Source organism: Desmodus rotundus, chromosome 8, assembly GCF_022682495.2.
Source record: "Desmodus rotundus isolate HL8 chromosome 8, HLdesRot8A.1, whole genome shotgun sequence".
In the NCBI taxonomy this organism is placed as follows: Eukaryota; Metazoa; Chordata; class Mammalia; order Chiroptera; family Phyllostomidae; genus Desmodus; species Desmodus rotundus.
Genome location: NC_071394.1, coordinates 94,874,821 through 94,898,984, shown reverse-complemented (window position 1 = coordinate 94,898,984; position 24,164 = coordinate 94,874,821). Strand labels below are relative to the sequence as shown.

The following is a 24,164-nucleotide window of genomic DNA, read 5'->3' as shown; positions in this document are numbered from 1 at the left end:
CATTTAGGCACAGACCCAAAATATGAAAAGGATTAGTTATGGGAAGAATGTAAGGGAGTTGGGGAGGAACCAGCATTTTAAAGAGAGGGAATAGAATATGCAAAGGCCTCGAGGCAGAAAACAGTTTGGTGTACCTCCTCAGATGAAGGATGACCTAGTGGCTAAGTTGAAGGAATGAGAGGGAAAGTGGAAGATAAAAGGTAAATGAGCTGGAAAGTGTTAAACCACGTGAGACTTTGTAGGTCATGGTTAGGTAGAACTTTATCATAAACCCCCTTGAACTGAGGTAACCTGTAGCTGAGACAGTGCTTACCAAATAGTCATTTGCTTCCTCTTGTATCCCAGCCTCCCTTGCAATTAGACTGGGCCATGTGATTGGTTCTGGCCAATGGATTTTAAATGGAAATGCTACAGTCACTTCTAGACAAAGCAATTATGGGCTAGTGAGCCTCGTGCGTCCCTCTCTTCCCCTGACACAGTGAGCCCAGAAGTCATGTGTTCCAGATGACAGTCACAAGAATGCACGAGGCAGCACTGGACTTTGAACAACTGAGACTTCGGGGCCTATGTATCTGTGACTGCAACATAACCTGGCCTACCCCGATTAGTCTCAACATGTGCCTAAAACCTTGCAACCCAGAGGAGCCTAGTTACAGCAGCTTAGCGCGGCGCAGGAGTTCAGGAAACAACAGGTCCTTTCTCTCCAGCTCTTACCCTTCTTCTCTAAAATGCGGGGAAACAGGTTTAGATGTACTGCTCATACCTCTCTGCTCATTCTCACACTACCCCCAAAAAGCCCCCAGTGATTAAAGCCTTTTTTCCAGTGGAATAACTAATGTGTGGAAGGGAAGTCAGGGGACCTGTCTGTCCCAGGCCATACAGCAATAACTTAAGAAAAAACTCACCATCCCTTATGTTCTGAAGCTTTCCAGTTTACAATGAAAAAGAAAAGGTAGACAGGGCAAAGTCTAAACCTATTGTTCCGAGGGGGAAAGTGAGATGATGCCGTCTAGGGACCGACCCCAGCAGCGGTTACAGTCCAGGGAACCTGACCTCACATCCCAGCCCATTACTTACTAGCTATGTGGCTTCGGGCATATTACTCAATCTCTGAGCCTCAGTTTCCTCATCTATAAAATGGGGAAAATGAGATTTGTGAGATGAGATGCTTGCCTAGAACACATTAGGTGCTAAATCCAAGTCACCACTAGTACCCAGATACACTGACTCCTAACCCAGGGGGTCTTGGCCCAGCACAGTGCTACCTCCGATGGCAAGTCCCCAGTAGCCCTAAGGTCTGATTCCTATGCATGTTTTATTGTTCCCTTGTGGTTGGAAAGGGGTGGATGCTGGGGAAACTTCCAAGAGCAAACGCATGAGCCCTGTGTGTCCCTTGCAACAGCTCAGCCTCTTCAGGACAGAAAGAGTTCAGTCTCTTTTGTTTCACTTTAGGCAGCAGCCAAAAATTCCCCCCTCAACGAGAGCTCAGCTCCAGGAAGGCAATGCCTTTGGATGAGATGCCAAACCAAAAGTTGGAAACTGTCAAGGTTGCACAACCAAGAAAAGACAACACAAAAATTGAGAAACTTCAGACTCCCAGGAGGAGGGTAGCAGCAGCTGAGAAGGTAAGCCTTGGTCGCCTTCCAGATCCCTTCAGATCCAAGAAGCTCCTTGCTCTCCTACTCAGCTGATACCTGGAACCACCCAGGCCCCCACTCTACACAGTGGCTAGAACAGTGGGTGCTCCCCAGGTGCAAGCCCTCCAAAATGTTCCCTTGACTCTTGGTGAAAAAGCAAACTTGACCACAGCCTGGGCAACCCTGGGTGGCCCGACCCTGCCCTGTCCACAGTCTCAGCCCACCACACTCCCATTGTCCTCTGGCTCAGGGAGGCCTCCATGGCTTTCCTTGGGGTCCACAAGCATCACTCCCTCCCACCAGGCCTTTGCATGTGCTGTCACCTTGGCCTAGAAAGGCCTGTGTGCTCCCCCACTTCAGTTGCCCTCTCATCCTTCCAACGGCGGCTTCAGTCTCACTTCCTCGGGGCAGTTTCCCCTGATGAGATCAACTCTTCCCCTCTTCCCCTGTCCTACCTCTCTGTCCCCCCACCTACACTTTTCCTTCAAGCACTCACACTGTGGTTGGTTACATGTCCCCATGTCATCACCCACATGAGACTCACGCTCCTTGAGGTCTGGGCCCCTATTTTTCATTGCCACATCCCCAGGGCCCAATACATAGCAGACACTTGATAAATATTTTAGTTCAATCCTGAGTCTCCTGTCCAGCTCTGCGTACCTAACTCCCCATGGGGAGGAATGAGGGAGAGTTCCACCTCACAGGTGAGGCACAGCTGGTTTCTAGCCTCCATCCTCAGAGCTAAAGCGATCTGAGCCCAACCATCAACAGGCTCAGCTCCTAGGTCTGCTTTCAGTGGCACTGAACTAGCTCCTGAGCTCCGCAGTGGTGGCAGACACACCATCTTCAGCTGGAAGCCAATGTTGACACTCTGGCCTCTCCCTTGATTCCTGCTCCTAAGCCCCCAAGATGATGGCACATAGGCCCTGAAGCCTGGCTCCCAGGCCCCTCCTAAGCCTGGTAGTCTGGAAAAGTTCCTCTTAGTATTAGGACTTTTGTGTTTTAAGCCCCACGGTGATGGTTGGCCCTAGCCCCTGGGGCCAGACTCTTCTAATGCTGAATGCTGGCCTGACCATATATTGTTTTGTTCTGAGAGAGAAAGAGAGAAACAGAGAGAGTAACATCGATTTGTTGTTCCACTTATTTATGCATTCATTGGTTGATTCCTGTGTGTGTCCTGACTAGGGATCAAACCCTCAACCTTGGTGTATTGGGATGATGCTACAACCAACTGAGCTATCCAGTCAGGGATGGCCTGACCATATAAATGCTGCCCCTGGCCCCCCAGACTCAGCTCTGTGGAGCTGCCCTGCAATTTCACCATGGTCACCATTATACGGGAGCAGTGATTCCCACAGTGGACTAGTCCCACTGGAATGTTAATAAGCCTCAAAAGAAAAAGGGGTTCCATGGTCAAATATAAATGGGAAACACCAGCCCAAAGACGTTTCTTTACTACAGGACTTATCAGATCTTTAACACGCCGGTGTACATTGTGGACCTCCAAAGGTCGGGGGCACTGATAAAACATACAAGATTTTCTGAGTTTAGTTATTCATGAACCTTTGTGTGCAGGGAGGTGTTGCCGGAGCACTCTTGTAAGGCACGTGGTTTGGGAAAGGCCACTCTAGACCCTGACTTGCCCTGCAGTTGTCCTATACACGCAGTACTGTCCCCATCACAACAAGACACCTTTCAACCAGGACACAAAGGCGGCATTCCCCCTGCTGTCCTGACCCAGAGACTGGAGCTTCATCCAAGACCCAGCTCTTCCCTGTGGGCTCAGCAGAGCCTGGAGATGTGACGACACCCGCGGCGGACTACTTCACAACTGGTTTTGTCAGAAGCTGGGAGGTGAAGTGAGGAAGAGAGGGTGAGAAAGGGCAAGGGAATGAACATCATCTTACAGAGTGGAGCATCAACAGCCATTGCCTAGAGCAGACGGGAAAAAAACTAGAAATGTGAGGACATGCGTCAAAACAAAAGTTGCAAAAGCAATGTATAGAGGAACTAAAAATTGTGATAGAAATGTATTGGGAGGAAGGGGGAGAAGTGTATATAAGCCAAATCCTCTTCTAGGAACTTATTGATTAATATTTAAGTTGACAAATATGAAAAAGAATAAGCACAGTATTCAGAGATAGCACCAATGTGATAAAGAATATCCATTCCCCCGTCTTCCTACATTTAGGAATTTCAGCTCAACATCTGGCTGCCTGGCTAAAAACTACACTTCCTTAGCTAACTATGGTCTTGTGACTAAGTTCCAGACAATAGAATCTAATGACGTGATAAGTGCATCTTAAAAGGACAGGAAAGTGCCTTCCCCTGCTTCCTGCCAGCTGGAATGTGGAAGTGGCAGTGGAAGCAGGAGCAAGCACCTCCAACTACAAGGTGGAAGCCACAAGTCGAGGACAGCAGGATAACAGAAAAAGCCTGAATCTCTAGCACTGCGAATCCACCATATCAGCCTTGGATTGTCAACATACGAACCACTAATCGAAAGAAATCCTCCTGTAGTTCAAGCTGCTGTCAGTGGCCTTTCTTATCACAGCCAAACCAACATAATAACTAATACTGAATTTGGTGCCCAGGAGGAGAGCTCCAAGCAGCAAGGATCCAGACATTGCAGGCTGGAAAGCTGGTGACTCTTCTTGAAGCAAAGCAAAATAGTTGGTGAAACCATCAAACCATCATCGCCTGCGACACCCGGAAGGCAGTCCATGTGCTCAGAGCACCTGTAACTGAGGGGAGACGTTGCAAATGTCCTGAATGTTGGCGCATGTGGCTTCTTTTTTCAGGAACCTCCAATAAAAGAGAGATGAACTCCAGTGGACCGAGACATGTACGAGCCGAGTTGAAAAGGAAGACTCTCGCAGCCTGTAGTTGACAATCCAAACTGACCAAGAAGCCCCATGTCAGGGGCTCTGAAGAGACAGCCTCAGCAGGGGATAAGACCCTGGCCCGAACCTTTCTAATCACAATTCACCTTTCTCAGCTCTACCAATGAGCCCACGAAGGGGTTCTCTGAAGAACACAGAGAGCCTGAAGTCAAATTAAGAGAGCTTCCTGCCCATGCAAGTTACTGTTTCGGGTGGCCTCAAGGGAGGCTCCAGGTAAGCACATTAAATTAGGAGGAGAGGCAGGTAGGCCCAGGGCACAGGCCACTAAGTGAAAGATCAAGCATTCCAGGGTTAAGAGTTCAGATAGGTCTACACTGAGTCAGAACTGATTAGAAGCCAAAAGACAAGAAGCTGCTAGTTTTTTATGAGAATTGTGTTGCCGAAGAAACCACAGGCCTGGTGAGATGAACGCTTGTAATTGTTTCACCCCTCCAGCTCCCCTCAGGCTCACAAACCCACACCAGCAGGAAGCGGACTGCTGAAGCTGTGTAGCCCTCCATAAGGGCAGGCTCTCTTCACTCCCCACTTCAGATGAGGCCACAGAAAATAATGAACAGGGCACCCCACCCCCAACACCAATCCCCCGGCCCCCACCAAGGCAGCCAGAAGTCAGAGAACCAGGTATTAGAGCCATGGTTCTTAAACCTTCATCTGCATTGGATCAGACACTACCCCTGGAGTTTCTGAATCAGCAGATGAGGTGAGGCCCAGGAATTTGCATTTCTAACAAGTTCCCAGGTGCTGCTGATAAATAAAAATCTGGGAAGTACACTTTGAGAATCCCCGGTTTACTGAAAACAAGGAGCTGCCAAATGAACCAAACAAAGGGCTTAATCCCCTAGCAGAAGGGACCTTTCACAATTCCCGTCAGCCAGATTTGCCAAGCACTACAGTGTGTTTCTCATTTCAAATGAAAGTTTTGACTGAATGCCTGTTCAGATTCCACCCCTGGTAGAAAAGACTAGTGTGAATCGCCCATAGATCCTGAGCCTTGAGCTGAAGGAAGGAACCGATTCCAGGCCTGTCTCCCTTGGGAAACGGGTGCACACGTTTTCTGTGTGGGAAGACAGGTGTACATGGATATTTAGATGGCCCGAAGTGGAAGATCACAGGGAGACTGCTATCCCTCCAACGTTTCTTCCCTCCTCTTCTAGAGTAACAGAACCTTTAGTGGTGCACATAACCTCCCAGCTAAAATTTCCCAGCCTCCCTTGCAACGAGGTGTGATCATGCGACTAGATCCTGGCCAGTGGCCTGTGAAAGCAAGTTAGGTGTGCAGCTTCCCAGGCACACCCTTCTTACTGGCTGGAATGTGCGTGCAGGGCCACAGAGCTGCGCTCTCAGGTAGGAGTCAGCACCTAGGTGTCCAAAATGGCAGAGTAATGAAAAGGCAAGAACTGGATCCTCCACCCATGGAGCCGCCCCATCAGCCCTGTGCAGCTTGGACTGAAACAGGAGAGAGAAATGAACTGTCTTATCTGAGTCACTGTAGTCTGCCCTTAGTCTCAGCAGTGAACCTGAAATGCTAATACAGGAGACTACCAAGAACCGGCTAGAAGAGTAAAAAGGGGTGACACTGCCAAGCAGATTTGCTGGAGGACGGAATAAGTAGCTGGAGAATAAGCCTCCTGTACTACTTCATTCTAATTCTTATGGCCTCTGATGTCTGACAAATTGGATAACATGGTCTTCGCGATTAAGACCAAGAAAATACCAAGAAACCCACATACCCCGCTCTTCACACCATCAGACCAGCAAAAGACTTGATGCCAGCGTGGCCCCCCAAAGGCTCCCACACATCACCTCTCCATTCAGACCCAACCTTCAGAAAGCCTCTGTTAAGTACCAACGATATGACCTGGAGGCATAATTCTCTGAGGAAGCCACTTTCCACCTAGGTCTTTAGGCGTATGTGATTGTCAAGCACTGTTTTATGAAAATCTATTCAAAGCCCTTTAAGTCGTGGGCAGAGGTCAGGTTCTCAAACTGCCAGAGGCAACTGAGCAAGGTCATAAACGATCTTCAACAAATACCTGCAAAATAAGGTTTAATTAATGCTACAATTAGGGAAGGGAAACTGCCTTGACTAGTTGGAATACAGAAACTTAAAATGCTTCACACACCCCCTCTATATTCACCTCCAAAAGGTAACAGAAATTTATAGCACTCTGTTTTGGGGTGGGGGGAGATAGAGAAAGGGGAGAAAGGGGGAGTGTCTTGCCTGATGACTCAAAGCAATAGTGAAAACCGCCAGGCTCCCCAAAACAAAAGAACAGCCAAGGGATTTGTGGATGTGAAGGCAGGCTTTACCCCTCTTCCTCAAGCAATTTTAATCAGCAAGGCTAAGGGGAAGAGAAAGAGGTTTGGAGAACAAAGGCAGACCTCACAGCCCTGAGAGGACCAGTTGGCTGGGACAGGAAAGCAAGGATTTGAGTCAAGTTCTGTGCAGGAGAGAGGCTGTCAGACAAAATGACGCTGTTTCCTAACAGCCCAAAGGCTGCGTTCTGTGATGAGAAAAGCTAAGGAGGAGGACTCTGTACCAGGGCAGCCTGGTGTGACCTCCATGTCCACCAGCGACCAGAGAGGCAGCCCCTGTGACTAATTTCTTAGTTGGATGGCAAATTCTTTCATTCAAAAAATTTTTAAAGAATATAAAAGATCTTAAAGCCAGAGTGTAGCTCCTACTGAAACATGCTCGAGGGCCGGCCACGCAGAACCATCTTGGTTACTCACAGTTCAGGAGGATCTGGGCGGCACGGTAGAGCTCCAGGTGGCACAGGAGGTCCAGCAGCTGCTGGACAGTGGCCTGTCGCATCCCCCACCACCACAGCAGCTCCCGGGTGATGCTCACACCCTGCACCCGCTCCATCGACTTGATCTTACGCAGCTGGGTCAGGTCTGTGATCACATAGGAGGCTGGAAGGCAAGTTGAAAGGACCTGCTTAGAGTTAGAAAAGCAGTCCCTCTGTGAGAGGGTCAGCATGCTAGCCAGGCTTTGTTCATAACATTTCCCCCATCTGCTCCCTGCCAAACCTGAAATTCCACCATCAGCTGGGGTCCACAGGCAGCCCAAGTTATAATTTTGATTCCATGTAATACTCACATGGACCAGCACATTAACACTTGAACCTAAATATCAACTTTGCTGCCACACAAGACTTTGGAGAAAGACCACTGGATGCTAGGGGTCAGGGGCCTAGAGCTTTAGCTACTTATTTCCTCTGGGCGAGTCACTTCCACTGTGGAACCTGTTTTCTTGACTGTAACAGCGGGGTAACAACTTTGCCTGCCACCACCCCCCCACCCCAGAATAGAAGCCCATGTAGGAGCTTTACGTGTTCTGTTCACTAATAGATCCCCAGAGCAGAGAACAGTGCCTGGCACGGAGTGGGGGCAGGGCCAGGATGAGGGTGAAGCAGAGGAGGTGCCCAGGGGGGCAAAATGTAAGGAGGGGCTCTCTCTTAGGGCTGACCGTGGACTGTCAGACAGGCCAGTAAGCCAAGACAAGGGGAACAGGGAAACAGACAGGTAGTTAAATAGCCAAGCACTTTACAGCTATATAGTAAGTCATAAATCCTATCTTTCCCACCCAAGGACACTGAAGAATAAGTGGTTCAGTCCTGGACAGGTAGCTAAGTTGATTAGAGCATCAACCCAATACACCAAGGTTGTGGGTTCAATCCCTGGTCAGGGCACATATAAGAATCAACAAATGAATGCATAAATAAATGGAACAACAAGTCAATGTTTCTCTCTCTTCCTTCCTTTCTCTAAAAAATCGGTAAGTAAATTTTTTTTTCAAAAAAAGAGTAAATAGTTTACACTTTTCCTCCCCAACCATAGGGTAAATAGCTTAAATCACCCTACTCAGGGAGATAGATAACAGAAAGCCAGTTAGTGCCATTTGTGCCAACCACACCCAAAGATGGAATAAATTTTATTTGGGGGTATCAGCATAAAGCTGATGAATATTCTATTAAGATCCTCCCCTCGTTACCCTACCCTGGTGGACACCGAAGGCTCCGACCCTTTACGTAGCACATGCGCCAAGACAAAAAAAAGGCCCAAATGAAAGAACAGATCAAAGCTCCAGAAAAAATACAACAAAGCAACAAAGAGATGGCCAACCTATCGGATGCACAGTTCAAAACATTGGTAATCAGGATGCTCACAGAATTGGTTGAATTTGGTCGCAAATTAGATGAAAAAATGAAGGCTATGCTAAGAGAAACAAAGGAAAATGTACAGGGAACCAATAGTGATGCGAAGGAAACTGGGACTCAAATCAATGGTGTGGACCAGAAGGAAGAAAGAAACATCCAATCAGAAAAGAATGAAGAAACAAGAATTCGGAAAAAGTGAAGTGAGTCTTATAAACCTCTGAGACAACCAGAAATGTTCCAACATCCGAATTATAGGGGTTCCAGAAGGAGAAGAGGAAGATTAAAAAAATTGAAAACTTATTTGAACAAATAATGAAGGAGAACTCCCCAATCTGGCAAAGGAAATAGACTTCCAGGAAGTCCAGGAAGCTCAGAGAGTCCCAAAGAAGTTGGACCCCAAGGAGGAACACACCAAGGCACATCATAATTACATTAGCCAAAATGAAACAGAAGGAGAGAATCTTAGAAGCAGCAAAAGGACACAGTTACCTACAAAGGAGTTCCCATAAGACTGTCAGCTGATTTCTCAAAAGAGACCTCACAGGCAAGAAGGGGCTGGAAAGAAGTATTCCAAGTCATGAAAGGCAAGGACCTACATCCAAGATTGCTCTAGCTAGCAAAGCTTTCATTTAGAATGGAAGGGAAGATAATGTGCTTCCCAGATAAGATCAAGTTCAAGGAGTTCATCATCATCAAGCCCTTACTATATGAAATGTTAAAGAGATTTATCTAAGAAAAAGAAGATAAAAAATATGAACAGTAAAAATGACAGCAAACTCACAGTTATTAACAACCATACCTAAAACAAAAACAAAAGCAAACTAAGCAAACAACTAGAACAGGAACAGAACCACAGAAATGGAGATCACATGGAGGATGATGAACAGGGGAGTGGGAGGGGGAGAGAGGGGAGAAGGTACATAGAATAAGTAGCATAAATGGTAGGTAGAAAATAGACAGGGGGAGGGTAAGAATAGTATAGGAAATGTAGAAGCCAAAGAACTTATATGTATGACCCATGGACATGATCTAAAGGGGGGGGGGAGGAAAGTGGGAGGGAGGGGGTGTGAAGGATGGAGTGAAGGGGGAAATGGGACAACTGTAATAGCATAATCAATAAATATATTTAAAAAAAACAATCCTCCCCTAAGACTTCCCATTAGCACACAGTCATTATTTATTTTTGTTTGTTTAAAGATTTTATTTATTTCTTTTTAGAAAGAAGGGAAAGGAGGGAGACAGAGAGGGAGAGAAATGTCAATGTGTGAGAGAAATACAGATATGTTGCCTCTTGCGTGCCCCTAACTGAAGACCTGGCCCACAACCCAGGTATGTGCCTTAACGGGAATCGAACTGGTAACCTTTTACTTCACAGGTCGACACTCAATCCACTGAGCCACACCAGTCAAGGCCATTTGTTTGTTTTTATTGTATTGAAGCATTATAGAATCATACACCTGAAACCTATACAATTTTATTAACTCCCAGCCTTTAAAACCCTCAAGACTAAGGACCCAGTGCATGCTCTACGACCAGGGAGCACGCCCACACCTTTCCCTTCCTCCTCTTCTTCCCTCCAGGTGCTTTTCCTCTGCCTTTCTTTCACGTTCCAAGGGCCCTTCTTCTGCCTCTGTAACTTGTTTCCGGAGCCTACACACCTCAGCTGGCTCACTTTACTACCTCTGTAACTTTCTAAGTAAACTTTCTCTTATAATCTGAGTTCCTGGCTCTGAATTATTTCTTTGCCAAATTCAAGAACCAAGGTCCAATTTTGCCATAAGATCTGGTGCCATTTCATTGCCAATATCATCAGTAACATTTACAGCATCTGAAGAGTAAGTGCCTCCTTATGCCTCTTTAAAATTTACCCTGAGCATCTCATTCTCCTCATCCCTAAATGCCAACCCTGTCAGGGGAAACACAAATGAACAAATGAGTGAATGAATGAATGAATGAGCAAGCCAACCCACCATGGCCCACCATCCTCATAGAACTGTTATAAGGGTCAAGACAGCCTGTAGATCTAAAAGCACTTTTCCACCTTTGAAGCACTGCACAAAATTTGCAGGTGTCTATAACTGGCAATACTAAAAATAATGCATTTCTGCCCTGGCTGGTGTGGTTCAGTGGATTGAGTGCCAACCTGTGAACCAGAGGGTCACTGGTTGGATTCTCAGTCAGGGCACATGCCTGGGTTGCAGGCTGGGTCCCCGGTAGGGGGTGCTGGAGAGGCAACCACACATTGACGTTTCTCTACCTCTCTCCTTTTCCTCCCCTCTCTCTAAAAATAAAATTAAAAATTAAAAAAATCTTTAAAAATAATGCATTTCTTTTCATTTTTTGTTATGAAATTAATGGTTGTTCACTAAAGAAACTTGGGGAATGCAGGGGAAATGTAATAAAACAAGTCACACAGTATCCTATTAGGGTACTTTCCCTTCTCACACACACCCCCCACACACACACTCATACACACAGGTGTGGTTCTGGTGCAGTTGTTGCCAGGCTGTAAGATTTTACAACCTGATTTTATTTATTAACTTTATGCCATATGCCTTTTCCCAGTTGTTATAAGCTCTTCATAAATGGCTTTTTTGAATGGTTAAAAAGTATTCTGCTGAGTTTACTGAAGTGAGAGAGGCATTTTATTTAACTAGGAATAAAATAATCACACTTCAGTTCTAGGGTTTCAGAAATCACAGAGCAAGAATCTACGTAAACATCAAGTCAGTCATTCATTCACTCTTTCCTGCAACACAGTATGATTGGGCACTACTGTGCTCCAGGCCTGTGACGAGCTCTGGAGATCCTGTGGTGAGTAAACCAGAAGCCCATGGAGCTTTTCTATTTGAAAAATACAAACATAAGTGAACTGAGTGAGGAAGGGGGCCAAGAGATGACGCCCAGGAGAACATAACTGAGGGCTTCGATGTTGGGCTAGGGGTTTGGACTTGGCCCTAAGAGCCATAGGCCAATGCTAGACCTCAGGGCCAGGAGGGACAGAATCATGTTGCACAACCCCCTTCCTCTGAAGGAGTGGGGAAGGGTGTGACAGTTTCCTGCAGAGAGAAAGCCTCCAGGAGAGTGCCCTGTTAGGATGGAAAGTTCCTTGAGTAGCAACTTGTAGTCACTGGAAACCCCAGGACAGTTTCCAGGACAGTGGGGAGTGATGTCAGCAGGGTCAGGGGCTGTTTCTGACAGCAGAAAAAAAACAGCAGAGAGAAGGTATTGTCTACGCCTCCCACTCTTAGAGGCAGCATAATGTGTCACAAGAAAACCAGAAGCACAGGGCTGCCCCCGAAAGCCATGGCTGTGGGAACTCAGCCGCAGCCCTTAGCCTCTGTGGGTTGCATTTCCTCCCAGGAAATGCAGGAGAAATAAGAACTAAACCCTAAGGTGCCTGTAGTTTGGACATCCTAGATCCATGAAAATGATGTATCTTAAGGTATTGACCTAGTAACATCTAACTACACCTGTGAAATAGGGTCCGAACAAGATGGGGATCTCGGGGAGATGAGGCACTGCCGCGGGCCCTGTTACATACACCTCTTTTCTCCATACCCACAGGTAATAGAACATTTGGAAAATGGGAGAAAATCAAAGTCCCCATGATATCCCACTTGGAAGATACCAAGAAAAGCACTGCTTACACTTTTGCTTCTAATCTTCCAGATTTTGCCCTGGCTGGTGTGGCTCAGTGGATTAAGCACCAACCTGTGAACCAAAGGGTCGCTGGTTCGATTCCCAGTCAGGGCCCATGCCTGGGTTGTGGGCCAGGTCCCCAGGGGGAGGTGTGCAAGTGGCAACCACACAATGAGGTTTCTCTCCCTCTTTTCCCCTCTCTAAAAATAAATAAAATCTTTAAAAAAATTTTTTAATCTTCCAGATTTTTCTATAAATATAAAAATACATGCTTATATCAGCAGGACAGTTTCAATGATGGTCTAGGCCCAGACTGTGGATTCAGAGGCTTGTGTTCTAATGCTATCTCTGCTACTTACTTGCTGTGTGCTTGGGAAGGCCCTTCATCTCGCCCTGTGCCTCAGTTTCCTCATCTGCAAATGAGGATAATAACAGCACCTGCCTCAGAGGTTGTTGAGAGGATTAGATTAGTTATATGTATAGAAGCACTTGGAATGATGTTTGGCACATGGTAAATGAGATATGAATGTTAGCTGTAATTATTAAACCATCTACACTCTTCAAAAAACCTGTTTTTATCCCCTCCGGTTAACACCATGTGAAACCATCCCTCTGGGTGTGAGTTCCTGAATCCTTCAGGAGTTCACCTGATGCAGTAGAGAAGCTTGCCCTTCTTCAAAGCGCTCTGGAGCAGACCTGGCACAGCCTCCTGAATTGACCTGCCCTAGGGTCAAAGGCCCCTTGTCTAATTGAGAGAAGGGGAAAGCACTAAGGACCGTCCCCACCATCATGTCCCCTAAGCCTCTCAGCCATTCGTCTGCATTTTACAGGTGAGGAGAGTCATTTGCCTGAAGTCACACAACTGGGCAGGGACAAAGCAGGGCTCTGCACAAAGACTGGTACACACATGAGTGAGTGAGATGAGGAGCGGTCCAACAATGGAACCCCTGTCCCTGGGTCCCTCAAAATATAGCCGGGGTGGGTGAAGCTGTAAGAAGCCTGCTTTCCCTCAAGGGCAAAGACGGATGCAGCTGCAATGACAGGGAAATGCCTGGGAGGCAACTACGTTGTCTGTCAAAACTCTCAGATTCAAACATTGTGCATATTTGTGGCTGTGTGATTCTGAGTCACTTAAAGGATGTTCCCAACCCCATTCCCCAGGGCCTCAATCTGCCCTAAGAGGCTAAAATGATTGCAGAGGCCAAGACTCTCGAGGACTGGAAGGACAATCAGAGTCACAAGGAGAGGAAATCAGAAAGTGTGGTGACTTAGCATGGACCAGCTAACTGGGGGCACGACTGGCTCCCAGCCCGATCAACACAGAGAGCTGGCTGACCATGGGCTCAAAACCATCTCTGCAGGGCAAGAAGTGGGCACACCCCACATCCTCACCAGTCATACAACCTTCAGCTCATGCATTCAAGTGGTCAGTGATACCTGCCCTCGGCCAGGGGCTGTCCCAGGCTCTGGGAATACAGGAGTGGAATGGACGGGTGAGGTCCCTGCCTTCATGGCGCTGACATTCTCTGGGAAGAGACCACCCAGACATGGAACACGGTAATGTCAAAGCTGCTAAGTGGAATGAAGGAAATAAAACATGGTGATGGGGCTCAGAATAATGGGCAGGCCTCTTGAGCAAGGTGACACACAAACTGAGACCTACAGGACTATGCCCCCGCCAACGGGGCCAGTGTCCTCGACCCCAAAATCTGTGAATATGGCATCTTACATGACAAAAGGGAATTTGTAGATGGACTTAGGTTAAGGCAGGGGTGTCAAACTCATACTCACCAGGGGCCATGTCAGCCTCACAGTTGCCTTCAAAGGGCCGAATGTAATTTCAACTCCTTAACAGTCAAGGAGTAGTTACACTTCTACAATCCTAAAATTATTTCGGCCCCCAACGTGGCCCCCGGTGAAAATGAGTTTGACACCCCTGAGTTAGGGTTTTAAAATGAGATTATCCTGCATTATCTGGGTGGGCCCGGTGTCATCACAATGGTCCTTCTAAGAGGAAAGCAGGAGTGTCAGCCTCAGAGGAGATATGACAGGAGCAGAGGCCAGAGAGAGAAATCTGACGGTGTTATGCAGGACGGGGCCACGAGCCCTGGGATACAGGCAGCCTCTGGAAGCTAGTAAAGGCAAAGAAATGAATCTCCTCCCCCAGGGCCTCCAGAAAGAATGCAGCTCTGCTGACCCCTTGATTTTAGGACTTCTGACCTATAGAATTATAACAGAATACACCTGTACTGTTCTTAAGCCACTTAATTTATGGTAATTTGTTACAGCAGCATGAGGAAACAAATACAGACTAGAAAGCCAGTCTTGGGGAGCACAGGTAGAGGAAAGAGCAAGCGCAAAGGCCCTGAGTCTGAACCAAGGAGGCTAGTGTGGCGGGAGCAGGGTGAGCAAGAGGGCGCGGGAGGACAGGAGGTCAGAATCAGCATGGTCAGATTGTGTCAGATTGGGCAGGCCTGGTGAGGAGTGTGGATTATATCCTAAACCACAATGGAAAGCCTCTTAGGACTTTGAGCAATTCTGGTGTCTCCAGGGTCTAAAAAGTTGGAGGTGTTCCCCAAAGAGGATGTACAAAGGGCCAGTATGCACATGAAAGATGCTCCACATCATTAGTCATTAGGGATACACAAACGAAAACACCCCGTCACACCTGCTCCAATAGCTGGAACCAAAAGGACAGACAATAACAAGTGTTGGTGAATATGCAGAGAAACGAACCCTCACACACTGAGAAACTAACCCTCATACACTTTGGACAACAGTCTGGTAGTTCCTCAAAATGTTAAATAGAGAGTAACCCTATGATTCACTAAGTCCACTCCCAAGACATATACCCAAGGGAAATGAAAACATACGCCCACACAAAACTTGCACATGAATGTGCACAGGAGCATCATTCACAATAGCCAAAAATTGAAAAGAACCCAAATGTCCATCAACTGATAAAATGCAGTGTGTCCATACCATGGAACATTATTCAGTAATAAAAAGATTACTGTAGCACTGATTATGCTACAATGGGATGAACCTTGAAAACATGCTAAATCAAAATCAGTTGTAAAGAACCACATATTGCTCTGGCTAGTGTGGCTCAGTGGATTGAGTGCAGCCTGTGAACCAAAGGGTCACCAGTTCGATTCCCAGTCAGGGCCCATGCCTGGGTTGCAGGCCATCCCCCTAGTACGGGGTGTGTGAGAGGCAACCACACATTGATGTTTCTCTCCTCTCTTTCTCCCTCCCTTCCCCTCTCTCTAAAAATAAATAAAATCTTTTTAAAAAGAACCACATATTGTGTGATTATATTTATATAAAATATACATGTCCGGGTTAGGCAATACCTAAAGCAGGGGGAAATGAGAGGTGTATGTGGGAATGTGGGGGTGACAGTTAAGGGGTACAGGATTTCTACTGAAGGGAATTAAAGTATCCTAAGACTGATTGTGAAGAGGGATGTACAACCCTGCATATACTAAATGCCACCGAATTGTACACTTTAAATGAGTGAACTGTATGGTATGTAACTTATGTCTCAATAAAGCTGTTTAAAAAAATTCATTAAGTGTGCCTTCTAAATCAATTTCCTGGTAGTTGTTCTGGCATTCACAATTAAGGCCAACAGGAAAAAAACTAGAGGGAGTCTCTGACACAAAGTTTGCCTGCTGCCCAGGAAACATTCAAAGTAGTTAAATCACAGATCACCCCAGCCGAGGAACGAGGAACGCAGTGTAATCTAGAAAATCAGGTAGCAATACACATTCTCAGAGGGGCCCTGACAAGTTACCACTGACTCTCTCTAGGGAGAGGAACAGGGAGGCTGAGAACCAGGGAAGGGCAAGATGTTTACCTTCCTCTATCACAGGTTTATTACTTACACCACTTAACCTAGTGCACTTGTTACTTTTATCCATCAAAAATAATTAATGAAACACACTGAAAATAAACCCAGGTTGCTAAAGAATATTGTTTGGCAAGAAGAAATAATTGTGATATATTTTAAGTGAAAAAGCAAGCTATCAGAATGTTCAAAATTATATGATTTTTGAAAAATGTACACACGTAAATAAATGTGTTTTTAAAAAAAGGCTAGAAGGCTCAAACACATTGCACTCTGGTGGCACATGGTAAGAAGCCAATAAATGTAAGCTACTGTTGTTGGTTTGTTTTGTTGTGTTTTGTTTTTAAATCCTCACCCAAAGATATGTTCATTAATTTTTGAGAGAGAAGAATGGGGAGAGAGAGAGAGAGAGAAACATCGATGTGGGAGAGAAACATTGATCGGTTGCCTGCCAAATGCACCCTGACCAGGGATCAAACCTGCAACCTAGGTATGTGCCCTGACCAGGAATCAAACCCAGGACCTTTTGGTGTACTGGACAATGTTCCAACCAACTGAGCCACCCAGCCAGGGCTGTTGTTTTTAAAATTATTATTGGTGGGGGGGAAAGGCAGAAAACTATACTTGAACAACAATTAAAAAACTTTTAAAAATAAAATAAAATAATTATTGGTATCCAATATTAAAAATGGTTATCCCTGAGTGGTGGAATCTGAGCTTTGGTTGTTTCCCACAGCATTGTGCAATAAGCATTTATTATTTTTGTTCCTGGTTTAAAACAGTTTCTGAACCTCAGTACTCCTGACAGTTTGGGCTGGATAATTCTTTATGGAGGGGGCTGTCCTGGGCACTCCAGGATGTACAGCAACATCCCTGGCCTCTGCCCACTGCTTCTCCCAAGTGGGGACAACCAAAAATGTCTCCAGACATTGGCAAATGTTCCCTAGGCGGCAAAATCACCTCTGGTTGAGAACCGCTAGGTTAAAATATGTGTTATTTGCTCAAACTGATTAATAACACACACATGTTCATTTCTTTCAACTGTGTGTGTGTATATAAATATATATATACACACATTATGTGGTGGATGTTATCATATAAATTTTAAAGAAAGAATAGATAATTACTTAAAAAATAAAGTGACATGAGTGACATTGACTTAAAACATAAAACAGCCCTGACTAGTGTAGCTCAGTGGATTGAGCACCAGGCTGTGAACTGAAAGGTAGCTGGTTGCTGGTTCAATTCCCAGTCAGGGCACAGGCCTGGGTTTAGGGCCAGATCCCCAGTAGGGGGTATGCAAGAGGCAACCAATCGCACAATCGATGCTTCTCTCTCCCTTTCTCCCTCCCTTCCCCTCTCTCTAAAAATAAATAAATGAAATATTTTTAAAAACTAAGAATGATTATTGTTACTATGTTTTCATTGATTTGAGAGCAAGAGAGAGGAATGGAAATAAAGATTGCATTGTTGTTCCACTTATTTATGCATTCATTGGGTTTTTTCCTGTATGTGCCCTGACCGGAGATCAAACCCACAACCTTGGCATATCAAAATAATGCTCTAACCAACTGAGCTAGCCGGCCAGAGCTAAGAATGATTAGCTGGCCAGAGCTAAGAATGATTATTGTTATACTTCCTTATTACTTACAAGATTTTCTGACACTTAAGTGTCAGGTGCTTTTTATACAACTTTCATTTCTCACAACAACCTCTATTTTACAGAATAAAAAGCTTAGGCTCATAAAGGTTAAGGAACTCACCCACAATCACCAGCTGGGAGGTGGTGGCCTGGAATGGAGACCTCTACTTGGGAAACTAAGGACCACAGGCACAGCCTCGCCCTAGATGCCTAGCGCTCTCAGCAATCATCAGGCACAAACAAAACACACCAAGGAGTTACAAAGTCCTGGAGGAACCAGACCCTGGATTCAAACACCATTCTGTCACTTAACCAAGCCATGCCCCCAGGCAAGTGACTCTACCTTTCTAAATCCGTTTCTGCCTCCAGTAAAACGGGGTAAGAGAAATAGGAAATATGCACTTTATAGGCGGTGACTACGTGAGATAATGCCTGTCAAGTGCTTACACCAGGGCCCAGCACACTGATAGCTTACTTTAAGTGCTCATAGCTATTATTATCAGCTTTACTGTTAACGGCCCAGTCAAGCTGGTCATTACTTAGCGACAGAGTGACAGCAGAAATCTTCCAAGATCACAAAACGCCTTCCAGACGATCACACTAGAGTCCATAGAAGGGGCAGTGGCCTACCTGCGGGCACACAGCGAGACCCGGGTCCAGATGACAGCACACACAGCCCCCCCTGATCAGGACCCACTTACAGAGAGGCTAGGAGGGGGCTTGGAGGCCGGCCCCGGCGGGGGCGCTAGGGGACTCACTCACCGAAATGCATCCAGTCCCAGTCGCTGAGTGTGTCTATGTTGCGGCACAAGTCATCCAGCACCCAGGAGGGCAGCTGATAGATGTAGCAGGACATGGCTGGACTGCGAGGGCTGGCGGGGAAGCTCGCGGGAGACTGAGACGAAGCAGCGCCGAAAGTCCACTTCTCTATCCTGGCGCTAGCCCTTCCCACCCGGCCCGCCTCGCCTCCCGGGGAAGTGGGCGGGGCCGGCGCCGGGCACCACTGCCATCCAGCGGCTGCGACGCGGGGCGCTACGCCGTCTGGCCGGCTGGACCAGAGCAGCTCCGAAAACAAAATGGTCAGAGCTGGGAAGGGAAACTGAGGCCCAGAATGGAGAGGAGACACGGTTAAGGCCATCTGGGAATTCCGTGGCAGTCCTAGGAGGGCTTCTAACTCCATTTCCAGTGCTTTTGGCGTTCTGCCACATATAATTCATTCAACAAATATTCTATTAATTACCTCCCATTCTACAGATAGGAAACTGAGGCTCAAGTCAATTGTAATTCGGTCAAGCAAAATTGGCCAAGTGACAGGATTCAACCCAAATATGAGTCCAAAGGAAATGCTCTTTTGGCTCTATTATATTGTCCCACCACAAAAATTTTCTCATGATCCTGCACATTTCATTTCTTCCCCTAACGTGCTATTTCCATGGCCAACACCGTCTCCACCAGTTAGAAACAGTTACTGAGACTGAATTAGGTGCATAGTTATGTCATTTGGACCTGCTCACATTAAATTTCCTTGAAATGACAGTCAGTGTTTTGCAATCCCAACTGCACATCAGAATTATCTGGAGGGGTTTTTTTTAATTTAAATATGTTTATTGATTTTAGAGAGAGAGGAAGGAAGAGAGAGAAATATCTACACGAGAGAGAAACATTGATTGGCTGCCTTCCATATGCACCTTAACCAGGAATCAAACCCACAACCCAGGTATGTGCCCAAATCAGGCATCCAGCCCCCAAGCCCCTGGTGCTCAGGATGACACTCCAACCAAGTGAGCCACACCAGCCAGGGCCATCTAGGCATTTTAAAAAGCTTCCAGGTAACCCCGGCTGGTGGGGCTCAGTGAATCGAGTGCGGACCTGCCAACCAAAGGGTCACTGGTTTGATTCCCAATCAGGGCACATGCCTGGGTTGCGGGCTAGGTTCCCAGTGGTGGGGGTGCAAGAGGCAACCACACACTGATGTTTCTCTCCCTCTCTTTCTCCCTCCCTTCCCCTCTCTAAAAATAAATAAATAAAATATTTTAAAAGCTTCCAGGTAAATCTAATTACATGCTGGAAGAGATGAGAAACAATGTTAATCAGGAAACTGGAGCGTGAAGATAGATTGATGAAGAAGAAATAATAAAAAGCTTCTCTGTGGGCTTCGTACATACATTTTCTTTTCTTTTTTTTTAAAGATTTTATTTATTTTTTAGACAGAGGAGAAAGGAGGGGAAAAAAGGAGAGAAACATCAATGTGATTGGCTGACTCTCAGAGGCCCCTTAATGGGGGGGACCTGGCCTGCACCCAGGCATGTGCCCAGACCAGGCATCAAACTAGTGACCTTTCCATTCCTAGTTCTCCAGCGCTCAACCGCTGAGCCACACCAGCCAGCACTATTTTCTGTTTTCTAATAAGAATATCTTTATTGGTTTTTCTGAGAGTATATGACCATTGTCCAAAAGGAGACATGGAGTGAATTAAGAAATAAACCCACCCTTGTCATTTCTCCTCTTGTGTAGGGAAAAACCCACTTCTCTCTCTTCTCCTATTAGAAGTAGAGGGGCATTCCCACCCCTCTACCCTTCTTAAGTTCTTATGGCTGCTCTAGTAATAATAAAATTGACATAAACTAGGTTAACAGGAGAAAAACCCATTTAATATGCACATAGGAGAATCACTGTATGATGCTCAGTTCATAAAATGAGGCTCAAAAAATGATCAGACTGGTTACATTTTATATTATTTGGACAAAGAAACAACTGTGTGAGAAATTGACAGGAGAAGAAAAAGTTCAGTGCTAAAGAGGAATCAGAGCAAGTTTTGTGTACTCTTTTAAGAAGGGCGCCATAACTTCAAGGCCACTGTAATCAAAACAGGCTGGTTCTGGCATAAGAACAGACACATAGATCAATGGAACAGAACAGAGAGCCCAGAAATAAACCCATGTCTCTATGGTCAATTAATATTTGACAAAGGGGGCACCAGCATACAATGGAGTAAAATTAGCCTCTTCAATAAATGGTGTGGGGAGAAGTGGGCTGGTACATGCAAAAAAATGAAACTGGACCACCAACTTATACCATACACCAGAATAAACTCAAAATGGATAAAAGACTTAAACATAAGTTGGGATACCATAAAAATCCTCGTGGAGAAACATAGGTAGTAAACTTGCAGTATCTCACATAGCAACATTTTTGCCAATGTATCTCCTATGGCAAGGGAAATAAAGGAAAAAAATAAACAAATGGGACTACATCAAATTAAAAAGCTTCTGCACAGCCAAAGAAACCATCAACAAAATGAAAAGGGAACCAACCATATGGGAGAACACATTTGCCAATGATACATCTGACAAGGTTTAATCTACAAAATATATAAAGAACTCATACGACTCAACGCCAGGAAGACAAAGAATCCAATTAAAAAATGGGCAAAGGACCTGAACAGACACTTCTCCAAGGAGGACAAACAGAGGGCCCAGAGACATATGAAAAGATGTTCCACGTCACTAGCCATCAGAGAGATGCAAATTAAAACCACAATGAGATATCACCTCACACCTGCCAAAATGTCTATCATTAATAAGTCGACAAACAGCAAGCACTGATGAGGATGTAGAGAAAAGGGAACCCTAATGCATCATTGGTGGGAATGCAGACTGCACAAAACAGTATGGAATTTCCTCAAAAATTAAAAATGGATCTGCCTTTTGACCCGGTGATTCCACTGCTGGGAATATACCCTAAAAATCACAAAACAGCAGTTCAAAAGAACTTTTTCACCCCTATGTTCATAGCAGCACAATTTACAATAGCCAAGATTTGGAAACAGCCAAAGGGCCCATCAGGAAATGAGTGGACCAAAAAGCTGTGGTACATTTACACAATGAAATACTACACAGCAGAAAAAAGAAGGAATTCCTGCCTTTTGTGACAGCATGGATGGAACTGGAACCTATTATGCTAAGTGAAGTAAGTCAGTTGGTGAAAGACAAATATCATATGATCTCACTTATAAGAGGAATCTAATGAACAAAATAAACTAATGAGCAAAACAGAACCAGAGGAATGGAATCAGGCAATAGACTGACAGCTGTAAGAGGAGAGTGGGATTATTGCGACTGACTGAAAGAAGGGGAAGAGATCAGTCACAGAACATACATGATGGACCCGTGGACAATGGGGTGGGGATTGACTATAGAAGTGGAGATGGGCTGGGTGGAGGGGGGTGAAGGGGGAAAATGAGACATCTGTAATAGCATAAAAAATAAAACAGGAAAAATGAAAAAAAAAAGAATATAAAGAAAGAAATTTAAATAAATAAATAAATAAATACAAATCCTTGGGCCCCAGCACAGACTCACTGAATCAGATTCTGAGGATAAAGGGCCTGAAATCTGAATTTGCAACAAGCTCCCCAAACCTGAGTCCATAAAGTTTGAGAACCACGGCACCAGAGAGCCCCTGAGGTCTCTTCCCCAAAGAGGGGGAAAAAAAAAAAAAAATAGCACCATACTGTTTTATTTCAACCCTCAAACAAGATAAAGAGGTTAGAACTTCTGATGCTGACTTCAGGTCAAGACAGAGGCGTAGGTAGACATGCTTTGCCTCCTTGCACAACCACAAGAAGAATTACAACTAACCTCCAAACAAATAACACCCAGAACTACCAGAAAATCGAACTGTATGGAAGTCTGAAAACCAAACTAAATGTAGAGAAGCCAAATTCATCCAGACAGGTCGGAGGGGTGGAGACTCAGAGTCAGGTCGGAGAGGCGAGGAGATGCAGTGTGGCACAGAGAGGTGGCAGCGGTGGAACAGGTGGCCCCACATCCATGTGTGGCGCATAAGAATCAGGAGGGATGTCTGGGGAGCAAGCGATCCCAGCCCCAGACCAGACCACACAGCCCAGGGTTCCAGCACCAGGAAGATAAAGCCCCATAACTTCTGGCTATAAAAACCAGTGGGGGGGTTGGTAGAAACTGCCAGTCTCTCAGGAGAGTCTGTTTTAAGGCCCCCCATGGACATAGAATGTACACAGACCCACCCACTCTGGCATTCACCACCAGGGCAACAGCTAGAGGACACCAGCTGCATTCAGGAAGTGGGTGAAGTGATTGGAAAGAGGATGAGTGCCTGAGAAGCCTCCAGAAGCCAGGCAGCAGCATTGTCCCATCTCCAAACCCTCCCCCCACACAGAGCCACAAAGCAATGAGGCAATTTGCCCCTCCCTGGCAAATACCTAAGGCTCTACCCTATACAACTTAACAGGTACGCTAAGACAGGGTGTCAAAAGCTCTACCTAATACACAGAAACAAACATAGGGAGGGTGTCAAATTGAGGAGATAAACAAATATGGCTCAAATGAAAGAACTACAAAAAAAAAAACCCCTAAATCAAACAGAGATAACCAACCTATCAGATGCAGAGTTCAAAACACTGGTGATGAGGATGCTCACAGAACTCAGTGAATATGATAACAACATAAAGGAAGAAATAAAAGTTACACTAAGTGAAATAAAGAAAATCCACATAGAACCAACAGTGAAGAGAAGGAGGCCAGATTCAAATCAATCATTTGGAACATGAGGAAGAAATAAACATTCAATCAGAACAGAAAGAAGAAACAAGGCTTCAAAAAAGTAAGCATAGTATAAGAACACTCTGGAACATCTCCAAAAATGCCAACATCCAAATCATAGGGGTGCCCAAAAGAGAAAAGGAAGATTAAGAAATTGAAAACTTATTTGAAAAAATAATGAAAGAAAATGTCCCCAATTTGATGAAGGAAATAGACACACAAGTCCATGAAGCACATAGAGTCCCAAACAAGTTGGACCCAAAGAGGACCACACCAAGACACATCATAATTAAAATGGCAAGGGTCAAAGATAAAGAGAATCTTAAAAGCAGCAAGAGAAAAGCAGATAGTTACCTACAAAGGAGTTCCCATAAGACTATCAGCTGATTTCTCAAAAGAAACCTTGCAGGCTAGAAGGGACTGGCAAGAAGTATTATTCAAAGTGATGAAATGCAAGGACCTACAACCTAGATTACTCTCTCCAGCAAAGCTATCATTTAGAATGGAAGGGCAGATAAGGTGTTTCCCAGACAAGATAAACTAAAGGAGTTCATCATCACCAAGCCATTATTACATGAAATGTTAAAGGGACTTATTTAAGAAAAAGAAGAATATCTTTTCTTCTTTTGAAAACTATGAACATTAAGATGACAACAAACTCACAACTATCAACAACTGAATCTGAAAAACAAACAAACAAAGCAAACAAACAGAACAGGAAAAGAACCATAGATATGGCGATCAT

The 24,164-nt window shown here is 45.4% G+C and overlaps 1 protein-coding gene across 3 annotated transcripts in view; it reads right to left on the bottom strand.

The window, feature by feature from the left end:
* The window catches only part of IRAK2 (interleukin 1 receptor associated kinase 2), a 61,019-nt gene extending 42,236 nt beyond the window's left edge, over window positions 1-18,783 (bottom strand). For 2 of the 3 annotated variants that reach the window (XM_045192170.2, XM_045192171.2), the window contains exons 1-2: window positions 18,603-18,783; window positions 7,274-7,456 (exon numbers count right to left, since the gene is read on the bottom strand). In XM_045192170.2, the coding sequence (XP_045048105.2) occupies window positions 7,274-7,456; window positions 18,603-18,696 (277 nt within the window). In that variant the 5' untranslated portion in view covers window positions 18,697-18,783. Of the gene's footprint in view, window positions 1-7,273; window positions 7,457-17,961; window positions 18,045-18,602 lie in introns of those variants that run through there. The other variant, XM_071222287.1, reaches the window with a different exon arrangement.
* Window positions 18,784-24,164: the final 5,381 nt, after the last annotated feature.